Source organism: Chiroxiphia lanceolata, chromosome 16 (genome assembly GCF_009829145.1).
Source record: "Chiroxiphia lanceolata isolate bChiLan1 chromosome 16, bChiLan1.pri, whole genome shotgun sequence".
Classification (NCBI taxonomy): Eukaryota; Metazoa; Chordata; class Aves; order Passeriformes; family Pipridae; genus Chiroxiphia; species Chiroxiphia lanceolata.
Genome location: NC_045652.1, coordinates 15,403,399 through 15,425,511, shown reverse-complemented (window position 1 = coordinate 15,425,511; position 22,113 = coordinate 15,403,399). Strand labels below are relative to the sequence as shown.

The 22,113-nt window shown below is 55.6% G+C and overlaps 1 protein-coding gene across 1 annotated transcript in view; it reads left to right on the top strand.

Moving 5' to 3' along the window:
• The window catches only part of HS3ST6 (heparan sulfate-glucosamine 3-sulfotransferase 6), a 31,551-nt gene extending 11,229 nt beyond the window's left edge, over positions 1-20,322 (top strand). Inside the window, 1 exon segment of the mRNA XM_032704120.1 lies at positions 19,514-20,322. Within this exon segment, the coding sequence (XP_032560011.1) occupies positions 19,514-20,129 (616 nt within the window). The 3' untranslated portion in view covers positions 20,130-20,322.
• The last annotated feature ends 1,791 nt before the right edge of the window (positions 20,323-22,113 follow it).

Sequence of the window (22,113 nt, the reverse complement as noted above, 5' to 3'; positions counted from 1 at the left end):
GACAAGAAAACTGCCTCAGGAACCAGAGGAAGCTTTGGAGAACCACAGCCCATATGTATCTGCACAGCTGGGTTTGGAAACAATCCCAGTTTGAACTGGAATTTGGCTGAAGGTGGTTAATGTTCTTCTCACCTGCAGCAAAACCTCAGCATTCATTTCTTGCAGAGTTGTGAAACCATTTGGAGATGCAAACCAGCTCCCAAACCAGCTCCCGAACCAGCTCAGCCCCAAGTGAGTGCTGACAGCCCGGTGAAGGTGGTGGCTCCACCACAGTTTGAAGGTCTCAGCGGATCAGAGGAGAGCAGGTGGGAGCAGCAGGAAGAGGAAGGATGCTGGGGCAGCGTCTGGGCGTCCCCACCACAGACAGGCAGGTTTGTCCTGTGCCACCTGGGTCACCTCACGAGCACGAGGCACTGCACGTGCTGCATGTCAGCCCCTGGAGTGCCCGTGCAGGACGTAGAACAACTTTAAAGAACAGGGGAAACTGTTGCCACTTCAAAACCCGTCTCAGAATTGACGCCAGGACTCCAGCAGACTGATGCTCCTTTCTTCTCCCGTTAATTAATTCCTTTGCCTCCAGTGAATTTCCATCTCTTTCGGTTGTGCTGCAATCAAAGGGCTGCGAGCAGCAAGGCTCACATTAGGAACAGACCCATCCAACCTTTTTTTAATCTTCCTGTATCAGTTACTCGCCTTTTCCTCGTGCTGCCACACGGCAGCTGAAGCACAGATGCCAGGAGATGACTGTCTGAAGGAGAGCTGGGGCACGCAAGCCCCCGGAGTTTGCTCCCAGCAGGTCTCCTTCCCTGCAGCCCAGAGGAAGAGTCCGGATACGTTTTGCTCGGAGACACAAACGGGCAATTACGTGGTCACCTGAGAAGTGCCTGATGATTTATGGTGTTATTAAAAGGTGATGGTAAGAGTAGAGAAGATTTGTAGCATCTGCATGGAAACCCCCGTCCCTGACCCTCACACCCCAGATCCCAACGTATTAAATATCCAGGGAGGCACTGAAGCCTGCGGATCGCTTTGAGGGAGAGCCCTGCACATCTGGGAACACTTGGCCGGATACCCAAGGCCCTGGACAGTGTGTAATTAAATGTAATTCACTCCTTGCCCCGTTTGTGGACTCGCAGAGGCCGTTCCTCCTGGAAGGGAGGTCGTGGCCGTGGCCTTGTGGCAGAGGAACGTGCAGCCAGAGCTGACGGGAAGGTGAAGACGGGCTTTGCTGGGGGGGATGAGGGTCGGATTGTGGGAAAGCAAGTCATCTCCAGGTGCTGAAAGAGCCAGGGCTGGAGTCTTCATGCCTGGTGGGAGCTCAGCCTGACCCCAACCAACAGCTCTGTTCTCCACAGCGATGGCAGCTCCCAAACAGCCTCCATGGCTCACAGGTCTCTTCCAGCACTCTGTGACACCTTGGCTGTCCTTGGGCAGACTGTTGGATCTCCTCCTTCTCTTGCCCTCAGAAGTCTGTAGAGGCCCAGGGTGATGCAGTTGGCTCAGGTGGTGGGAGCCTGTGCTGCTGGAGCAGTGCAACATTCCTCCCCCTCCCTTCCTATCCCATTATTTGCAGCTCTGGTTTCTGGCCCCCTGGTCCGAGGTGCTGCTTGTTAGAGGGAAGGAATCATAACTGGAAGTGAAAGGTGCAAAGAGTGGGCTGATGGGAGAGGGGTTGAGGTCCCACCTTGACTGGGATGGCCTGGATGTGTTATCCCACGTGTTATCCCACGTGTCAGTGTCCAGAAGACCCTGTGTGTTATATGGCTGAAGAGCAGTGTGGGATCTGAGGGAAAACCCTCTTTTTGGGGGCTCTGATCCTCCATGGCTTCCCAGCTGGAAGAGATCTCCCCTTCCAGCCCCTGCCTGGCAGGATTTGTTAGGATCCTCTTGGCTTTGCAGCAGAGGGGTTCCCAAGTTGGAATCACATCTCACTCTGCCTTATTTTGGGCAAAGAGTGATTTTTAGGTACAAGTGGGAGATGGAAGAGGCTCTGCTGGGCATGTTCACCTGCTGGAAGCCTTCACAGTGCTGAACTGGCAGCCTCTGCTTTGAGCTGAGCTGGAAATGAGCAGAGTGGAGGATGCACATGTTTTCAGGGAACAGGGGAGAGCTGGCAGGGGTAGGGATAAAAGCAACATATGTCTGATTGAGCAAATGGAGAAATGCAGGCCAGATGGCTGGAAACACTAAGAACTCTGTAATAATTTCTAAAGTCTTTGCTCTCTGGAGCAAGATTAGGGCACTTGCAATCTTTTCCTCCCTGCTCAATTTGCCTCCTGTGCTGGCCACGTTACTCGTGGCTTTGGGCAGAGCTCTTAATGCTGTTTGTGACCTTCAGGGATTTGTGGAGTTGTTATCTGGGCTATAAATGTTGAGTATCATTCAGGGAGCAGCTGATGATTCGAAAGGGTGACCCTCTATGCCAGGGAGGTGGGGCTTTGGAAGTGCCTGTCCCCATCCCATGTATGTTATAGGGTCTGAACAGCCTGGAGGAGTTGGGATAGGTCCTGGGGGAGGTCCTGGTCATAGAACTGTAGATTGGTTTGGGTTGGAAGGGACCTCAAACAGCATCCAGTCCCACCCCTGCCATGGGCAGGGACACCTTCCACTAGCCCAGGTTGCTCCAAGCCCCATCCAGCCTGGCCTGGGACACTTCCAGGGATCCAGGGGCAGCCACAGCTTCTCTGGGCAACCTGTGCCAGGGCCTCCCCACCCTCCCAGGGAGGAATTTCTTCCCAATAAGCCATCTAACCCTGCCCTCTGGCAGTGGGAAGCCATTCCCCCTTGTCCTGTCCCTCCATCCCTTGTCCCAGGTCCCTCCCAGCCCTCCTGGAGCCCCTTTAGGCACTGGAAGGGGCTCTAGGATCTCTCTGGAGCCTTCTCTTCTCCAGGCAGAGATATTTGTGGTTTAGGAGAAAGGCTGATCTTTGTGCTGCTCCAGAATCTCATGATCAGCTGTCCAGTGTCTCTGTGGACGGTTGTAAAAACAGATATTGTTGTATTTTCTCTAAAATATGTTGTTTTGCACTCAGGAAGGGTGTGTGGTCTCTTTGGAGACAGATCCTGCTGACCCTGTGCAGGTACCATGGATTTGGGAGCTGATCCCTCGGGGGTTGTCTGTGCTGCTGGAAGAGCTGATGGGCTCCTCCCAAGGTGGGGACACTCTTAACATTGAATAATTGTACTGTTTAGGTGATCTTCATGTAAAAACCCCAACCAACCAAAGTTCCTGGTGTCCTTTGAGGGGAAGGGCATGGTAGGGGCAAAAATTGCAGCTACATCAAGCTGGAAATCCTAAATAATCCCAAAATAACGCAGGCTGCAGTTTTTGAAGTGCTTTCTTTCCTTGCACAAAGCGAGGGAGAAAAAATAAATCTGTGTGTAAACCCTGTTTCAAGGAAATGAATTGCAAATAAGAAAAACAAATTCGAGTTAATTCTTCTTTTCCAAGCACAGCTCCATGCAGTGTTTTGGAAGTCAAGGGATTTAGGGATGGAGCGATAGCGTCGATGTTTTCTGGTAACAAGTACAAACTGTAGCGGCTTTTAAGGCTTCAGAAGCTGTTTCTGATTAGGATCTTTCTTTTGACAACTTTTTTTTTCTTTCAGGAAAAAAAAAAAAAAAGAAAGGAGGGGGGGAAAGGGCTTTTTGTAACACAGTCGGGCTAAAGATGGGGGGAAATCTGTTTGAAATATGCAGGGACCTGAAAGCAAATCTTGAGTGAATAATAAGTTTAACTGACCTTAAAATATCCCATTGCCATGAGGGATTTGAGAGTAATACTTCAAATGGATTTTTGATGAGGCTCTGCAGGCTGTGGGGAATTGAATATTTTTACCCAACACGTTTTCTGATCTAAATTTCCACAATAACCAGGAAAAAAAAACCCCTATTCGGGAATGCCTAAAGAAGGGTTTGTTTTGGGGTTTGTGTTTTACTTTAAAGCTGCTGCTGTGCAGGGAAAAAACCAATTTACTGGAAAGTCAAAATTACCTTTTCCCCCCCAACATCAAATTTAATCCTGAATTCGTCCTGATCCCCAAATCACAGGACAGACCATCCCTGTGGTCACTTCTCCCTAAAGGAGAAGCAACCAGCACTTTCTGGACTGTCTGTCCATCTGTCCATCCATCTGAGGGGACAATTCAATCATTAACAGACAGGGATGCCCGGTGTCCTCAGAGGTGGGGGGGCTCTGCCAAGGGCCCCACTCCTGCCCCCCATCCTGGAAAACAGAGCACAAAGTGGCTTTATGTCAGTCCCTTGTACCAAGTAACAAGCCAAGGAACAGCCTCAAGTGGTGCCAAGAGAGGTTTAGGCTGGATATCAGGAAAAATTTCCTCATGGAAAGGGCTGCCCAGCCCTGGCACAGCTGCCCAGGGCAGGGGTGGAGTCCCCATCCCTGGAGGGATTGAAAAGCCACGTGGATGTGGCACCTGGGGACCTGGGTTAGCAGTGGCCTTGGCAGTGCTGGGGGAATGGTTGGACTCGATGATTTTGGAGGCTTTTCCACCCTAAACTATTCTGTGGTTCTGATTGATGCCCCTGCACCGGCCCCTCTGATCCCGAGGCTTTCCCGGATCAGTCCCTTTGGAGCCACATTGCTCCTGAGGCAGCTCCCCAGTTTCCAGCCTCTCTTTCCTTTGCAGTCACCACCCTGGCATGAGGGTGGGCAGAGCCCAGCCCAGGGCTCAAAGCTGGGGGGATTGAGGGATCATCCCAAGAAGTGCCTTCTCCCCCTCACCGGCCGCAGGGATGAGGACAAGGACACTGCAGGAAGGTGTCCCACGGGTGGGGGGGCCGTGCTGGCACCCCAGAGCCTGTCACCAGTGGGGGGGGTGGAATCTGGGCAACTCTCCTGCCAGCTCCTGCCATCCCACCCTGCGTGAGTCCGGCAGCAAACAAGCTCCCAGTGTCCTCCCGCTCTCCGGAGCAGCCGGAGGTGCCGGTGGCAGGAACGCCTCCTGGCCTCCCGCCGCTCCCCATGCTCCACACAGCCCCAGATTTTCCCTCCACTGCATTCAAAAAGGGGAAAAAAGAGAAAATTGTGGTCCTGCAGCAGCTACCGGGGCCATGGGCTGGGGAGATCCCCCCCTCTCACATCCCAGGGCCACACAGAGAGCCCTGTTTGGTCGCTGCCTCGGCTCCCTGGGTCCTGCCAAGTGGGTGATCCCACTGAACTGTGGGATCATGGCCTTGCTCCTGGCTGGGGTGGGCTTGGCTCTGGGATCTGGCCCTTACTCTGCCCTACTCTGCCCCTGTTTATCAGAGATGCTGTCGGGTGTGGCTGTGCCAGGGATAAGGGACCCATCGGTGGCTGGGACCTGGCCAAGGGACACTGGTGAGCTGAGCTGGTTATTTTGGCCCAGTATCCCTCTCCGTGCTGCTCCAGTAGCAGGTCCTGGCTGCAGAAACAGCCATGGAGAGCCCAGGCTGTGTCCTGCCCAGCCCACAGCAGGAGCACACCAGAGAATCACAGAATCATGGAATGCTTTGGGTTGGAAGGGACCTTAAAACCCATCTCATTCCACCCCCTGCCAGGGGCAGGGACACCTTCCACTAGCCCAGGTTGTTCCAAGCCCTGTCCAGCCTGGCTTTGGACACTGCCAGGGATGGGGCTGCTGCTTGTTGATGTTTTTTTGGGGGGGTGGTTATCAGGCAACAGCCCAAATTGTGCTGCTGGTTCCTGTGTCCGTGGCTGTGGCCCCGGTGCTGCTCCTCAGCAGCAGCTGCTCCCAAAGCTGTTGCACAGCAGGAGCATCCACTGCTGCAGCCTTGATGTTTCCAGGGCTTTAAATAAGAGAACCATTGAGGTTGGAAAAGCCCTCCAAGATCATCAAGTCCAACCATCCCCCAGCACTGCCAAGGCCACCACTAACCCATGTCCCCAAGTGTCACATCCACAGGGCTTTTAAATCCCTCCAGGGTGGTGACTCCCTCACTGCCCTGGGCAGCTGTGCCAGGGCTGGACAGCCCTTTTGGGGAAGAAATTTTCCTATTACAGCCTTTCATGCTGGTCACAGCCCTGCTCTGAGCTTGGCTCCCTGAGTCCCAGGTTGCCTGTCCAGGGATCCAGGGATCGATCTGCCTGTCAGGCTGCAGGTCCCATCCATCATCCCTCTGCTCATCCATCACCACTCAGGTATTGATGTGTCTGGGTAAGGATGGGAATGGGGTGATGCTGTAAGAGATGGGAAATGGATTCAAACTCCAGGCTGCTGCAATTGCTGGTTTCCCTCTCCCCCAGGAACACCAAACTGCTCCCAGTGCTGCCTGAGCGGGTCAGTGAGTGTCCATGTGGTCCTGTGCTGGGCTCAGGGGTAGTGAGGAGCCCATGGGAATGTGGATTTGCCCAATCCCAGAGTATCTTTTCCATCAGGAAGAGCAGCTGTGTCAGTGAGACACACTAACACCAGGAAGCTGGGATGTACTCATTTTTTTCCTTATGAAAAAGACAGTTTGGAGACAAACCAGCAGGGCTGTCCCTGGAGACTGGCACTCCCCTGGGATGTGGGGTCAGCACTGTGACCCTTCTGATGGATGTCTGATGCCCAAGGCCTGGCAGAGTCCAGCCCCTGGCTCCAGGGAGGATTATCCTGCTTGGCAGAACAGCTCTGCCTGGGATGGGGGACAGGGACACCCCCAAATGGGGGCTGCCTGGGGGGCTGCTTCGTGAGAAGGGTATTGAAGTCTTTACAGCTTCTCCAAAGGAGATGGAGGTGCAAAGGGTGTGTTGTTTCTCTTCCCTCCGTATCTCCTCCCACCCAGATCCCTGGCTCTGAGCAGGAGCTGGGGAGCCTGAAGCCCAGCAAAGGAACTCCTGGTGGGACTGGGGTGGATGGGGCTGGGGTGGGGGGGGCTGCTGGTTCTGGGCTGTGCTGGAGTTGGCTTCCCCTGAGCTGTGGATGGTGCTTGGGTCCTGCCCACCACTCAGCTGCAGCTTTTCGTGGAAATGAGCAAACTTCCTATTTTGGATCCTCGTCCTCCCTCAAATCCGGCTGGAATGGGCCAGTGGGATCAGCCTGGCTGGGGGAAGACGGGCAGACAGACCGTGTGATTACTTAAGCCACATTTCCTTAGGAAACCAGGCTAAAAATAGTCAAAATCCAGTTCTTTCCCACAAACAGCTCCAATTGCCACAAACCAATGCTTTTCCAGTGAAGAAATGTTTTGTTAGAGAATTCCCAGTTGTTCCTGCTGGAGAGAGGGAGGGAGGAAATGAGCAATAACGCCGGGGTGAGAGACCCTGGGTGGATGGAGCCTCCATCTCCATCCCCTGAGGCTCACCCAGTGCTGGTTGCAGGGAGCTGGGAACTGCCCATGGCTCAGGAAGCTGGAGAAATCTCCATATCATGGAATCCCAGACTGGTCTGGGTTGAAATGGACCTTGAAGAGCATCTAGTCCAACCCTTTGTCACGGGCAGGGACATTTTCCACTAGCTCCAGGTTGCTCCAAGCCTCATCCAACCTGGCCTGGGACATTTCTGAACCTTCCCAACGTCTCCACAGTCCCTTTCCGAGGGGCTGGAGAAACAGCTCTCATTTTTTCTTCAGCAAAGAGCATAATCCACCCCTGTCCCCCTCCTCAGTGGGGGATTTCCTTCGCCTGGGGACCAGCTGAGGCTCAGTGTAAGGGGAGGAGGCTGAGCTGCCACCCCACTGGGCTCCCAGCAGCATTCCCAGCATCCCTGAACCTTCCTGGCTGAGCCTGGCTGGATTTCTGAGGCTTCTCCCTCATCTGTGGAGGAAACAGTGATGAGGTCCCATGTGATGGGCTGCAGGCTGGGCAGGGGAGCCCCTCACACAGATGGGAGTGGCTGAGCAGGTTGTTGGGGAGAAGAACCATTTGGCAGCCGCTCCGTGTCAGGGCTCCTCTCCCACTTCCCCCTCACCCATCTCCTGCCGGTGTCCCGGTGGGTGCCACGGGATGGGATGGCACAGGCAGCCTGGGCTGTGCAAGGGATGGTGGCTCCCATCCCTTCCACGCTCCAGGGCAAAGCTCCTCGCCAGGAAATGAGGCTTTTGCTGATAGGAAAAAAAAAAAAAAAGAGCTAAATTTGTTTCCCATCTTCCCCCAGGCTGGATCACAAATTTGACACAGATGGGGAATCTTCGTTGTTTCTGTGGAAAACTGGATGTATTTTTCATCCCAACAAGAGCAGCATGGCAGCATCTGACCCGAGACAAACACCAAACAAACCCTTTCCTGGGTTTTTGTGGGTGGTGGAGGGACAGATGAGCTGCTCCAGCTCGGAGCCATCGTGAGCTGGGACACACGGAGGGCGTGTTTGTGGAGAGCCTCAACCTGCTTGGTGGGACACAACAGCCAGGGGAGGAGATGGGGACCAGGACAAGGGGGTTTTAGGCTGAACTCTTCCCTGGGAGGCCCCAAAACTGAGGAGGAGGCTATGACCTGTGGCACGGGGATGCAGGGATCTGGCTGATGGATCTGTTGTAACCTCCACTCTGGGAGGGAGGACAAGGAAATGGTTTTGGGCACCTTCCAGGCTTTACTCTCCCACCACAGGGTGAAACCTCTCTCCTTTGAGGTGCAGTTATGGCTCCTTTGCCCTGCTCAGCCTGGGAAGGTGGTGATGAGGAGGGCTGGGCAGGCCTGGCTCCATCCCTCATCCCTGCAGGTGACCTCTCAAGGGGTCGGGAGTAACTGTCACCTTCAGATGGATCAACCCGGGGGCAACCTGGGGCTCTGCAGAGCTGTTGGCTGTGCCAGGCCATCAGGTTCTTGCCAGGGCCAGGCAGCAGCAGCTCTGCCATCACCTGCCCGAGCTGTCAAAGGCATTATTGGGAAAGTGGGAATGCATGGATCCTCCCTGGCTGGGGACCAGGGCTCTGCTATCGTGGTGTTGCTGCCTCAGCACATTTCTGCCCCTCCTGCCCATGGGCAGCTGTGGAATCACTGCTCCCCGTCCTCCCTCCTGTCCTCTCCCTGCCTCCATCCTCCCTCCTGTCCTCTCCCTGCCTCCATCCTCCCTCCTGTCCTCCCTCTGCCTCCATCCTCCCTCCTGTCCTCCCCCTGCCTCCATCCTCCCTCCTGTCCTCCCCCTGCCTCCATCCTCCCTCCTGTCCTCCCCCTGCCCCACATCTGCTCCCTGCCCCAGCCCACCGAGGGTGCCAGTGCTCCAGCCAAGAGCTGGTGCTGCAGATGCTGCTGCTCCTCTGCCAACCCCTGAGCCCGGCCCAGGCACCCGTGGAGGTTTGTCTAAACTCAGGTAATTGCACCAATATGGTGCTTTTCCTCCCTGGGGCCAAACCCTGCAGCTCTGGCCCTGCTTTGGGCTCATTCCTGAAGCTGCTGCTGGCTCAGACAGAGCTGGGCTGGTCCAGCACCACGTGGAGAGGGCAGAAGGTGCACTGCTGGCTCTGTCCCCCCTCCTGTCCCCTCCAGGGCACCTCCTGCCCACACCCTGCTGCTGGGATGGGTGTCCAGTGCTGGAGGGGTTTGGTGCTGGGGGCATGAGGTGTCCCCTAACAAAGGGATGCTCCCGGTAGGATGGGATGGAGGCTGGAGGAGGAGAGGAGTGAGGCACCAGCTCAGTTCTCCTCCCTCAGGGGGCTGGGGCGGTGAGGGGGATCCCCTCCACAGGGGCATTGAGGATTGCAGTCACCAGCGATCTTGGTGAGCTTTATGATCCCAAATTCCTTTGTGGATCTGGCCAAGAGAGCTTAAAACCATCACTGGAAACGGTGCTGGTGGATCCCCACGGCCCCACTGCTGACCTCAGCCCTGGCTCCAGCTCATGAGCAGGGACTGATTTATGTTTTCTTAGGTAGAGATGAGACACTTCTGGACATGTTTCAGAACCACTCGTGGCTGGTTTGAGGCTGAAGCTTCGAGCAGGACTCGGTGCTTGTTCAGCAGGGGAGAGCCAGGCTGGGAAAGCATTTTTGCAGAAGCCTCCATGAGATGTAGGCAGTGGATCCCCCCTGGATCAGCACTTGGAGAGATGTTGCTCTGATGGCAGGGGATGGGCTCTCCCCACACTCGGAGAGTCTTTGATTTCTAAGTCATTACATCCAACCTTTCCAACCTCCATCTGAGCCTTGGTGATTCCAGCAGGACCTGGTGGCCCTGGCACACATCTTTGAACCCCAGCTCTGACCCAGGAACCAGGGAGTTCAAAGTACCCATTTTTGCCCGGTTAAAAGAGAAGAAACTGTGGCTTGAAAATGTTGGAATGAGTTACGTTAAAAATCATGAGGCTGGGGGGACCTTCTCTATTCCCTGAAAGCTGTTGGGGGGCCCCATCACCCCCTTACCTGGAGGGATGGCTGTGCAGGAGGAGGGTGAGGAGTGGGATGAAGGGCACAGACTGGAAGGGACAGCCAGCCCTGCCCATGGTGGCCTTGGAATGGCCATCTGGAGAGCCCGGCAGCCCCTTCCCCAGCACTCTGTGAGGGTCTGGGCCGGGCTGGGCCAGCCCCATACTGAGATCAAATAAACACAAATACCCTGAAATTATTCATGGCTCTGGGGACTTGTCTCGATGCCTCGTCAGCATCTGTTAATCAAATCAAAGCAGCTGCCAGTCCCCGGCCAGCGGGAAGGTCTCGCTCTGGCAGACATGTGTGGATTCCTCCTTTCTTCCTCCCTCGCTCCTGCTGCTCCTGCACCTGCGGCAGGACCGGGACCGGGGTGTCCAACGTGGGATCCTGTCCCGGTGCCTTCCCTGGGGCCGGCAGTGCTGGCAGGGTGGGCAGGGCTGGCAGGGTGGGCAGGGCTGCTGGAGATGCCCCTCTCCTGCACCCCGGGATCGGGACAGGGAGCGCTCCCAGGGACCCGGCACTGCGGAGGGTGGGGCGGGTCCTGCCACCTGCACCGTGCCCTCGTTAATTGGTCTGAGCTAATTAGCTGAGAGCTGGCGGCTCAGGCCAGCACTGCTCCTGGGCTGGGGCTGCCTGCAGCCACTGTCCCCCAGGACGTGGCAGCGAGGGGATGGATGCACTTGGAATGGTAGTGACAGCACAAGGGGGAATGGCTTCCCACTGCCAGAGGGCAGGGTGAGATGGGATATTGGGAAGAAATTCTTCCCTGGGAGGGTGGGGAGGCCCTGGCACAGGTTGCCCAGAGAAGCTGTGGCTGCCCCTGGATCCCTGGAAGTGTTTAAGGCCAGGTTGGACGGGGCTTGGAGCAACCTGGGCTAGTGGGAGGTGTCCCTGCCCATGGCAGGGGGTGGAACTGGGTGAGTTTTTAAGTCCCTTCCTTTTCCTTTTGCTCAATCAAGCATCAGGAAGTGGAAGAATTCCCATTTTTTCTACCCATGTAACTTTGAAGCTGCAAAAAAAAAAGTGATTTTTGTGACCTTTTTATGCCCTTCCTGTGCTCTCCTCCATCTAGGTGGGAAACAGGGAACAACCAGCCCATTGCTGCAGGGGAATAATTTAGTGAAAACCAATATGTGTGGGGTTTTATTTGTAATTGAAAACAAAGACTTTAGACATACTTAAGAGTGGTCTCAGGGATTTTTTTTTCTATATTTATTTAGCAGCAAAAGATTTTGCATCTGAACAGCTTGCTTGGAGCACTGAGACTGGGGACAACTGGTCCGTAAAAAAATAGCTGGAATTGTCTTAAATGCGTGTTCATTGTGTCACACCCATCAGATCAGGGTTGTGGGGTCCCCTCCCCAGTCTGAGCTGCACAGCCCCCAAGAGCAATTTTTCCTTATTTATTGGAGCGCCGAAGGATCCCAGTTACCAGGGGGATAAAATCTGTCCCCCGTGTGTGGGTGCGGGAGAGGGTGATTTGTGTTTGCCCGCGCTCAGACAGCAGGTCAGGTCAGAAAGCACAAGATGCCTGGGGAGGGCAGAGCGTTGTTTAAAGGCTGGTGGTGCTGAAAGGTGCAATAATCCGCCGGATTACTTTCCGGGGGAGCTGCAGGAAAATTTACTGCCTTGGAAAGGGATTATCACAGCGCCGCTGCCAGCCGATTCCTTCCCTTTCTTTTCCGAAGAGGAAGGAAGCTTTTCATTGAATTCCTGCTGCGAGCACCGATCCCCCCTCCCTCCCCTCCCAACCACCACACTTCCCACAGCTTGGAAGGGGAGAAAATAATCGGGATGATGGCAGGTTTTATCCTTATCTCCCCTCTCAGGTGTGAGAGGGAAATCCAAGGCTGTCTTTGAGTCCTGCTGGTGTGAGGTCACAGGTGACCCTTCCCGGCTCCAAGCCTGGAGGTGCTGAGCTGTGGAGGGGGTGGGAGGAAGGATAACCAGGAGAAGGGAGAGGGTCCAGGAGCGTTTCTCCAAGCCCCAGCTGCAGGAACAGGCTTTGCACCGACGCCATGGCAGCAAAGAGGACTCCAGCCCCGAGCACCCCTTCCTGCGAGTGGGGACCGACTCGAGTGCCTGCATCCCCCATCCCAGGCAGAGCCGAGCTGTTCCCTGTCAGAGAATGGAGCTGGAGCAGCTTCCCAGGCTGGAACCCAGGGCCACTCCTGCACCGAGTTCACAAGTCCTTCAACAGTTCCAGCCCCCCGGGGCCGGGGCTTGGCGGGGGGGGCTGGTTTTGTTTGATTTCCTTCCCCTGGAAGGCAGGAGGGCGGGGGCCGGGGCAGCAAACCCCTTTAATTGTGTGCAATGAAGGCTGACAGTGCCGAGGCGCAGCCTTTAAAAGGGGTACTGAACCTTTAATTCCTGAATAAATCATCTCCAGTCTGTTGCTCCTTCATCTGCAAGCTGTTTGAGCGCGGCTACACAGGCACTGCTGGGAAGGGTCATTTGGAGATCAGAGCCCTCGATTGACCCGGGTCACAGGCAAGACACCTGCCACAGGCTGTCCCCTCGCCCCCGGGACGGGGAATCAAAGGGACACTGGGGAGCCAGCCGAGAGAAGAGGATTTCTAATTGCTGCCACGCAGCCCGTGCTTCATTCCAGGGGGATGGAGAGGCCGTGTGTGCCCACGGCATCCCTGCCCTGGCTGTGCACCAGCCCAGTCCAGTGTCCCAGCAGAGCTGGGCATGTGCCAGCCCCTGCTTCCTGAAGGGCTTCTGGGGATTCAGTGCCCCACCACGCCTGGGCAGCCCCCATTTTCTGAAGGGTTTTTGGGGGTTCGTGGATTCTGTTCCCCACCTGTTTCAAGCCAAGCAGTGGGTTCAGCTGGTTTGTTGCTAATGGTTATTAAGTCCATGCTTGTTGCAAGGGAAATGCTGCTGAACACGGGGGTGGATTTGCTTCACATCCCCCTTCAGCCACTCAGGCAGCACCATCCTGCTGTGGTTCCATCTCTGGGAGAGCTCCAGAGGTAGGAAATATCCCCATGGACTGTGGGGTCCCCAGTGCTCATTTCTGTAGCTGTGGGTGGTGACTCCATCAGGGAGCAGGAGTCCCAGGGTGCTCTTTATGGACCCCATCAGGGAGCAGGAGTCCCAGGGCTTTGTGCCATGGTCCAGGGTCACCCCTTTTGGCACAAGCATGGAAGGATCCAAGTGGTGCAGACTGTGAGGGGTCCCTGTCAGAGTCAGTGGGGAGTTCAGCTGCTCAGATTTTTGGGGTGACCCCATATATCAGCTCCACGTTGGAGAGGAGTGAGGAGGGACCCCATGTCTCGAACCCCATGGTTGCTGAGGCCAAACAGCTGTAGCTCCAGAGCAGGGAAGGAGCTGTGTCCTTGTTAAGGCTGATTCCTACTCTCCATAATCCCTGGTTGTGATGTGCATTCACCAGAGCCTTTGGAATAACCATGCAAGGAAAAAACCTTCAGGGCCTGGAGCTGCCCCTAATTGCAGCCTCTGGCCATACAGGTTGGCAGGATGGGGATGGAAGTGTGGGGTGGCCGAGGGGAGCGGGTTGGGGGGTGTGTGGGAGCCGAGGTTGGTGTGGGGACTGTGGGGCTGGGGGGGGGCACAGCCTTTTTTGTCCCTTCCTGTCAGGGAATTGGGGTACACGGAAGTCTGGGGGACTCTGTAGGTGGGAAAAGCAGACGTGTTTTCCCTCATGGCCCTGGTCCTTGTGGGGGTTCATAGCTGGGTGTCAGGTGACCGGTGAAAGCAGCCACTCCATTAGAAATGCAAATGTTGGCTCCAGCTTCTCTCCTCTTTCCTTTGCTCCTCATCTCCCAGATCTTGATGCCACGTCAAAACCAAAACTCCCCAGCTCCTGGCCCTTCCCAGAGCCCCCAACACCCCCCACTGCTGCTGTCCTCCTGCCCTCCAGCCCAACCAGTGAGGGAACCCCTCGGGAAGGGTTTGTGGGGGCTTGGACCCTGTGGGACACAGCCCTGGCTGGGAGCAGCACCCAGTCCATCGCATCTTCCTCCTCCTCTGAGACTCTTTATCCTCTGAATCCCAACCCAGGGCCCCTGTCCCCGTGGTCTGCTGGTGGGAGAGCTCTGGGGTCCTCTGGAGACCCCCCAGTCGTGGTCCTGGGCTACAGCTTAATGGGGACAGGGGCTTCTTGGGGGGCAGGAGGAGGCTCTGGGGGCTGCCCGGGGATGCTCCAGCTGGGAGCAGGACCCGGCAAACCTCCTCGATGTTTCATGTATCAAACTGTAATTAGGAGCAAAAGGCAGGGGGGTGCAAAGGAGCATTAATAAATTATCTTCCTTGTTGTTAATTGACGTGTCTCAGTCAGCCCGTGGTGGAGCCCAGGGCTTGGCTCCCCTTCCAGGCGCATCACGGGCTTGTTACTGCCGTCATTAGCATATTCAGGTTTCCCTGCTTAAAGCCAATTAGCTCCCGGCCAGGCCTGATTGGGAAGCCGCGGCCTCATTTGCACATTTTTGAATTGGCGAAAGAATCAAAAATAATGGAGGCGGCTCGGGGGTGGGGGACGTCGGGGGGGCTCCGCGGGCTGGGGGACACTGGCACGACCCGCTGCCCCTTCGGAGGAGAGGGGGAATATCACAGTAATGAGGAGGAAAAAGGAACGGGGGCTAATTTGCTCCCGGGCGGCTTGGTGAGTTCCGCCTTCCCAGCTCAGCCTCCCCAGCTCAGCCTCCCCAGTTCAGCCTTCCCAGTACAGCCTTCCCAGTGCATCCTTCCCAGTACAGCCTTCCCAGTGCATCCTTCCCAGTACAGCCTTCCCAGTGCATCCTTCCCAGTGCATCCTTCCCAGTACAGCCTTCCCAGTACAGCCTTCCCAGTGCATCCTTCCCAGTGCATCCTTCCCAGTGCATCCTTCCCAGTGCATCCTTCCCAGTACAGCCTTCCCAGCTCAGCCCTCCAAGCTCTGCAGAGGTTCAACAGATGCCCTGGAGCATCCTCTGGGAAGAGAAGGTCATGGAGTGGCCTGGGATGGGGGTAAGCACGGCTGCCCACACATAGCCCCGCTGTTTTTGGGGAATGGGGGGGTCTGGGATGTCCCCCAGCAACCGGGAGCAGGGATCTGGGGCTGGGTCTGTCCCTCCCGACATCGGATCCCCCTCCCTGCTCTCTCACACCTTTCTTCCCAGCAAAGGTGCTGCAATTGGAGCTGCCTGGAAGGAAGAGGCCGATATCTCCGAGTTTCCATAACTGGTTCCAGTTTAACAACTTCATAGCTGCCGTGGGGCCACAAAGGCAGCCTTGTCCCTGGGGCTGAGATAAGCCTGGGGCTGATTCATATGCAGATCCGGGTGGTACCGGGTGTCTGCTGGGAGAGGATAAATCTGTCCCAAGCCTTGTCCCCCCCTCTCCCGGTTCCAAACTGTTTTACATTTACACAAAAACGGTTCTGTCCCCCACCGAGCCCCTGTCACCCTGCCCAGGAGGGAGGGGGTCCCCTGGAAGTGTGGGGTGTCCCCTGCCCGGGGGTTTTGTCCCCCACGTCATCCCATGGCCCATCTTAGTGCCTTGAAAGAGTCACTTTCTTTGCCCTGCAGAAAGCTCTCAACCATGTCCCACCCGGGAGAAATCCCCTCCTTTCACTCCTTTTGTCTGGGCTTTTTGGTCAATGCTCATTTTTTTAAAAAAATAATAATAGAGAAGGGTTCCCCCCCCCCCCTTATCTCTTTTTGGTGGTAATATAGAACCTGTAAGCCCTGAGCCCACAGTACCCATCCCCCTGATCTGATGGCCCCCATCACCCCTGGGGGTTGATCTGGGGTTTGGGGTCTCCCAGCACAGGCTGGACCTGTATCCCTGCTAAGGTTCTGCCTGGTGTTTCAGTGGGGATGAATTGTAGGCAGGGCCTGTCCTGCTCTCCTGGTTTTGGCTGGGATAGAGTTAATTTTCCCTGTGAAGCTGCCCTGGGTGATAACTGAGGGATGCTTTGGGCTGCAGAGTTATTTATCAGCGAGGCTGAGCTCCTGAGGGTGCATCCCTTGGGCTCTCAGCTCCGTGCTGGGAGGAGTTCTCCTTCCTGTGCACCAAAATCATCCCAGAGTCGAGGAATCACAAACCAATTAACTCTGGAAAGTTATGTCGGCCCAGTTTTTGAAGTCTGCTTTGATTCCCTGCCTGCCACGGCTGTTAGTCAGTATTTAATGCATTTCTGCATTTTTATCATCATTTTATCTGCTGTAACTTCCTGCATGTTACCTCAGCAGGGGAAACATTTCATGTGTTGAATATCCCCGTGTAGGAAATCCCATCTCTGATGCCTCTCAAATGCCAGTTGTTTTATTAATTAAAAATCACAATTTATCAGCTTAATAGAAAGGTTGAAAGGGTTGTGTCCCTCCTCCTGGGCACAGTCTCCTCTTGAAATCCCAACTCCTTCCAGGGCTGCCCAGGGTTTCCCCACTGCAGTGTCAGGTACCTGTAGGCACTGCCTGGCGTTCCCAGGGTGTTCTCTTAAGGTCAATAAGAATTAACTGCAAATTTAATTAAAGTTTCCAATGTTTGCATTAAAGTGGGGCATAACAAAGCCCGCTCTGCTCTTTGCCAGTTTAAGCCAGATCTGGAGGGAGAGCAGGGTTATCAATAATTAACTGGGGTAATTTAGGGGAAAGTATTAGGGAGTTAATGATAATGTGAAATTGCATAATTATCTCCCAAGTAGCTGGGGGTGATTGAGCTGCTCAGGAAGAGGAGGTGCTGCACAATTAAGTGCTTGGAGGCTGCTGTTCCCGACAGGATCCCGGGATGTTGGGACCCAGCTGTCCCTGCTGGGGGGCAGTTTGGGGGGTGAAGGTCTCTGCACCCCAGCACAGGCACAGGGGCTGCTGCTTTGGGGGTGCCTGTGCAAACAGAGCTGCCCTGATGTGGGTTTTTATTAAATGTTCTCTGTTAATTACGTGGTGATTAAGCCTTGGATGGTGTGGTTGGTGTTAATTAAAGTAGGTGCAGCTCCCGGGAGCTGAGGAGCCCTGGGTCAGGAGGATGGGGGCAGGGAAAGTGCTGGTGCTGCTGGGTATGGGTGAGTGGGATCCTGGGGGGCTCTGGGGGTCCCTCTGCCCCACAGGCCCCTTAGGGATGGCCTTGGCACTGTGGGATCAGCTTGACCCTTGTTGTCCCTCTGCAAGAAGGAAGAGGGGGGTAGGAGAGGCTTTCCAGCTGTGGCTGCCCCATCCCTGGAAGTGTTCAAGGCCAGGTTGGACAGGGCTTGGAGCAACCTGGGCTAGTGGAAGGTGGAGGGTTTGGAGCACGGGCTGAGGAAAAGCGCTGCTCTGGCTTAGTGTGGACTCGCCAGGATCTCCCATCACCTCATCCCGAGTGTCTGCTGCTGAGAATAAACATGTTATTGCCCACTGAGGAGAGGGACTGGTTTAGGTCCTAAGCCTGTGTTTGCTACGAGGGTTTGGGGTGGGTGAGCAGGAGGAAGGAGTTGTGCTGTGCAGAAATCCCAGTGCCCTCCAGGGAAGCACTGTAGAGATGCCTCAGCAAGTTGCCCAGAGAAGCTGCAGGAAGCAGCCTGGAAAACCCTGTGACTCTTTCAGAATGAAACTGAGGATGCTTGGCTGGCAGGGGAGCCAGGCAGCAGGGAGGAGGAGGTGTGCTCCCAGGAAAGGTGGAGGTGTGCTCCCAGTGGGTCTGGGGCTGTGCTGTTGGGTTTTCCTTGGCTATGGGCACAGCAGGGAGGGGACAGGTGTGGGTGTGAGGGTCTGATCCTGGTTTGGGAAGATGCTTCCCAGCAGGAACTCTGTCAGTCAGCCTCTCTGGTAAGTGCTGTTATTTGGGGTGATGGGGAAAAGCTGCTGGAAAGGATGGGGACCCACGGCTGCCCCAGGATTTAGGGACCTCTGGAAGGGCATCCCACTGGTGCTAATGGAGTGCTGCCAGGAGAGGACACCGGGAACAAGAAGTGGCTCTAAAAACGCTGGCACTGTGCAAAAAATTACAAAATAAAAGGGGGGGGGGGAAGAAGCCACAAGTGGCTTTGCCTCTTGTCTGGGGGAGGGAGCTGTGCAGGGCCCAGCATCGCTCACAAGTGCTTTTAATCAAGTGTTCTTTCCTGAGTCCAGGGGAAAAAATCCCAGAAACCTCAAGCTTTTCCCATTACATAAGGAACAGATGCTGCTGGGCAGAGCCCTGACTTCCCCCCAGCACAGCCTTGGCTGCTGCATGGCCTGTCCCTGTCCCCAACTGCTGTGGGGACCCAGCTCCCTGCTGGGCACAACCCTCCGAGCAGCAGGATGGAGATCCCAGGGAAGCTGTGGCTGCCTCATCCCTGGAAGTGTCCAAGGCCAGGTTGGACAGGGCTTGGAGCAACCTGGGCTAGTGGGAGGTGTCCCTGCCCATGGCAGGGGGGGGCACTGGATGGTCTTTAAGGTCCCTTCCCAAAGCATTCCAGAATTCTGTGATTTTTCTTGGGAGTGGAGGAGGGGGATGTGGAGAGCTCTGGGGCAGGTGCCTGTGCTGGTGGCAGGGAGGACCCGTTCTGTCACACAGGGTGACATGGCTGGGTAATTTCTCTGGTAATTAATGCCTCATTAAAGTGCACGAGGGAACAATCAGGGCAGTGAATTTCCCCCAGCACAATGGCTGGGCCCTCCGAGATTTCCTGCCTTTCTTTTTAGAAGGAAACTGTCTTTTTCTGGGTTTAACTGCTCGTTGGGGCAGAGGAGGAGGGAGCCCTGGGGGCATCTCCATCCCCAGCTACTGCTTGGGCATCAGCCCTGTGATGGGATTTTGTTCTTTCCAGCCCCACGTGGTGGGTCAGCACCTCCAGGACATGAAATTTGCCTGGAGGCTGGGGATGAAAACGAGCCCTGCCCCAAAACGTGTGTAGCGGGTCCTAGAGTGTCCTGGGAAGGGATTTTTGGATTGGGAAGGAGGTTGTGGGGAACCTCCAAGGCGGACCAACAGCCTGGATGTGCTGCTGGTGGGGCAGAGTGACAGGGAGTCCCTTCCCAGGGACAGACTCGGGAGGGGACAAAGGGGACACTCTGTCCCTGAGCAGAATGGAGAGACCAGGACATGGGGACTCCTGGGAAGGAGTTTGAAGATGAGGAGGTGACCCGAGGGGTGTGACAAGGTGGTGTCCCTGGCTGGTAGGACAGAGGAAGGAGAGAGGGGGTTGTTGTTGGGAGGCCCCTGAGCATTTCTGGGCAGGTTTTGGGGCTTGTTCCTGCTCATTGTGGCACATCAGAGCAGCTGTGCTTTGAGCCCTGACTGTGCCCCTCTGTCTCCCCAGGAGCCTGATGCCAAGGACTCTGGAGGGGCAGATCACCATGGAGAAGACCCCCAGCTACTTTGTCACCAAGGAGGCCCCTCGGCGCATCTACAACATGTCCCGGGACACGAAGCTGATCGTGGTGGTGCGGAACCCGGTCACCAGGGCCATCTCAGACTACACACAGACCCTCTCCAAAAACCCCTCCATCCCCTCCTTCCAGGCCCTGGCCTTCAAAAACACCAGCACGGGACTGATCGACACGAGCTGGAGCGCGGTGAGGATCGGGATCTACGCCAAGCACCTGGACAACTGGCTGCAGTACTTCCCCCTCTCCAAATTCCTCTTCGTCAGCGGGGAGAGGCTCGTCAGCGACCCGGCGGGGGAGATGGGCCGTGTCCAGGACTTCCTGGGCCTGCAGAGGGTGGTCACGGACAAACATTTCTATTTCAATGAGACCAAGGGCTTCCCCTGCCTGAAGAAGCCCGAGGGCAGCAAACCCCGCTGCCTGGGCAAGTCCAAGGGGCGGCCCCACCCCAGGATCGACCCGCAGGTGGTGCAGCGTCTGCGCGACTTCTACAGACCCTTCAACATGAAGTTCTACCAGATGACAGGGCAGGACTTTGGGTGGGACTGAGCCACCCCTGGGGCACTCCACCACGCTGGGACCTGCTCTGCCCGGCACAGTTTGGAGCCAGGACTGCAACCCAGGGGTGCTCTGGGCTGCCGGGGTCCAGGGATGCTCGTGGTCATTGTGGTCCAGGGATGCTCGTGGTCATTGTGGTCCAGGGATGCTTGTGGCTGCTACAATCCAGGAATGCTCATGGTCATAGCCCAGGGATGCTCGTGGTCATCGTGGTCCAGGGATGCTCATGGTCATCGTGGTCCAGAGAGGCTCGTGGCCGCCCCACCAGCAACCTCCTCCCTTCATTCTAATTTATATCGGACCTTTTCTGGCAAGAAATGGACTTTTCTGGAGTAGAGAGAAATATTTAAGAAATAAAACCACAGATGGCCCCTCTCCCCGCCCTGACCAGATTAAATATTCTTCCATATAAATCTTGCTGATCTGTATTGACCGGGACTGTTCCGGGTGGTGAGAAGGACGTGTGGGTGTGTGGATGGGGCTGTGTGTGTGGGGGGGGTGGATGATGGATCCACCATCCATAATAAAACCTTTGGAAACCAGCTGGACTCCGGGGTGGGTGACCAGTGGGTTTTTGCTAAACCAAATTCCCGTGCTGACACAGGCACTGAGGGCCCAGGGGTGGTGGGTGAGGCCCTCGAGCAGCAGCCCCTGAGCACGGGAGGTGTTTTGCAGATGGAATATAATCTGTAGGAACTGCCTAGTTAAGAAAACAATTAACAGCAGTAGTTTTGAATAAATGCCAGGTCCGGGTTCGGGAGAGGGAGTTGTGTATCACATCCCTTCCTATGTCCCTTGAGTAACCCAGTTGAGAGAGCAGAGCATTTCTGACCCTTAGGATGAAAATTCCTGCTTCCCCCTAAATCCCAAGCAAAGCAGACAAAATCCCCAAACTCTGCCCTGTCAGCTCAATAATCTCAATAGATTTCCAAATCTGCAGCCATCGAGGGTCATCACAGGAGGCTCCAGAAATTAGTTGAATCTGTACTAACTAGTTTTCCCTTAATTAAAGATGGGAAAAACATTTAATTAACCTCTAATATCTTATTAGTGACTTGTATTTGTCTCTTTAATGAGCTAATTACGTGTTTTGAAGGGCCCTCAGGCCCTGCATTGTTTGCAAATATGCTTTGGCTGTGGTTCCTTCCATTGTGCAGCATACCAAAGCTGCCCATCCTGCCAAGGTGCCTCCCCTCCTCGCTGCTGCTGCTGCCCGGGGTGATGGAGGCAGCAGGTACCACTTCTCCTGGGATGCACAACCACCCCCACCCCCTTCTTCCCACCTCCGAGGTGGTGTTACACCCCCATATAGTGCTCTATTCCTCACAGCTCCCATTTCCCAGCTGGCACCTCCGTTGTGCCCGTGGAGGTGACAGTATTTTCTGTCCCGGTGTTCCGGGCTGGAGCTGAGGATGGACATGTTGCTGTTGAGCCCCAGGAGGAGTGACACATGCAGAAACGGGCTTAATGGAATGTCGGAGTTAAATGCAAACAGTGGCCTGTTTGTGGGGAATTGGGCATGGTGGTGACAACCCCTGAAGGTGTCCGGGGCACCAGGGACCAAGACAGGTGCCACCAGTGTTGTGCCAGAGCCTGGAGGGGCTTTATGACCGGTGTAAACTGGGATATCGTCAGAGGAACAGCGGGAAGAGATGAAGCCGGGACTGGTTTTGTGCTGGTTGATGGCCCAGAGCCCTCTGAGCGGTGCTGGGGTGGGCTCAGCACCCGTGGCCAGCGCAGGGACCCCTGGCCGTGTCCCCCCAGGACGGCGGTGGCCCGGCCCCCGCCCCGCCGGGGGTGGGATGTCGGAGCGGCTGGAGCCCCTTGTCAGCCGCGCTGGCAGCTCCCCGTGATGGACTGCGCTCTGCTTGTTTAGGTTTTGTTTCCAGCCACGACATTCGACCAAATTATTCTCCGCCAAGGGCTTTAAAGTTTCCCAAGTGCCTGTGAAAGCCTGGAAACGCTGATAGTGATC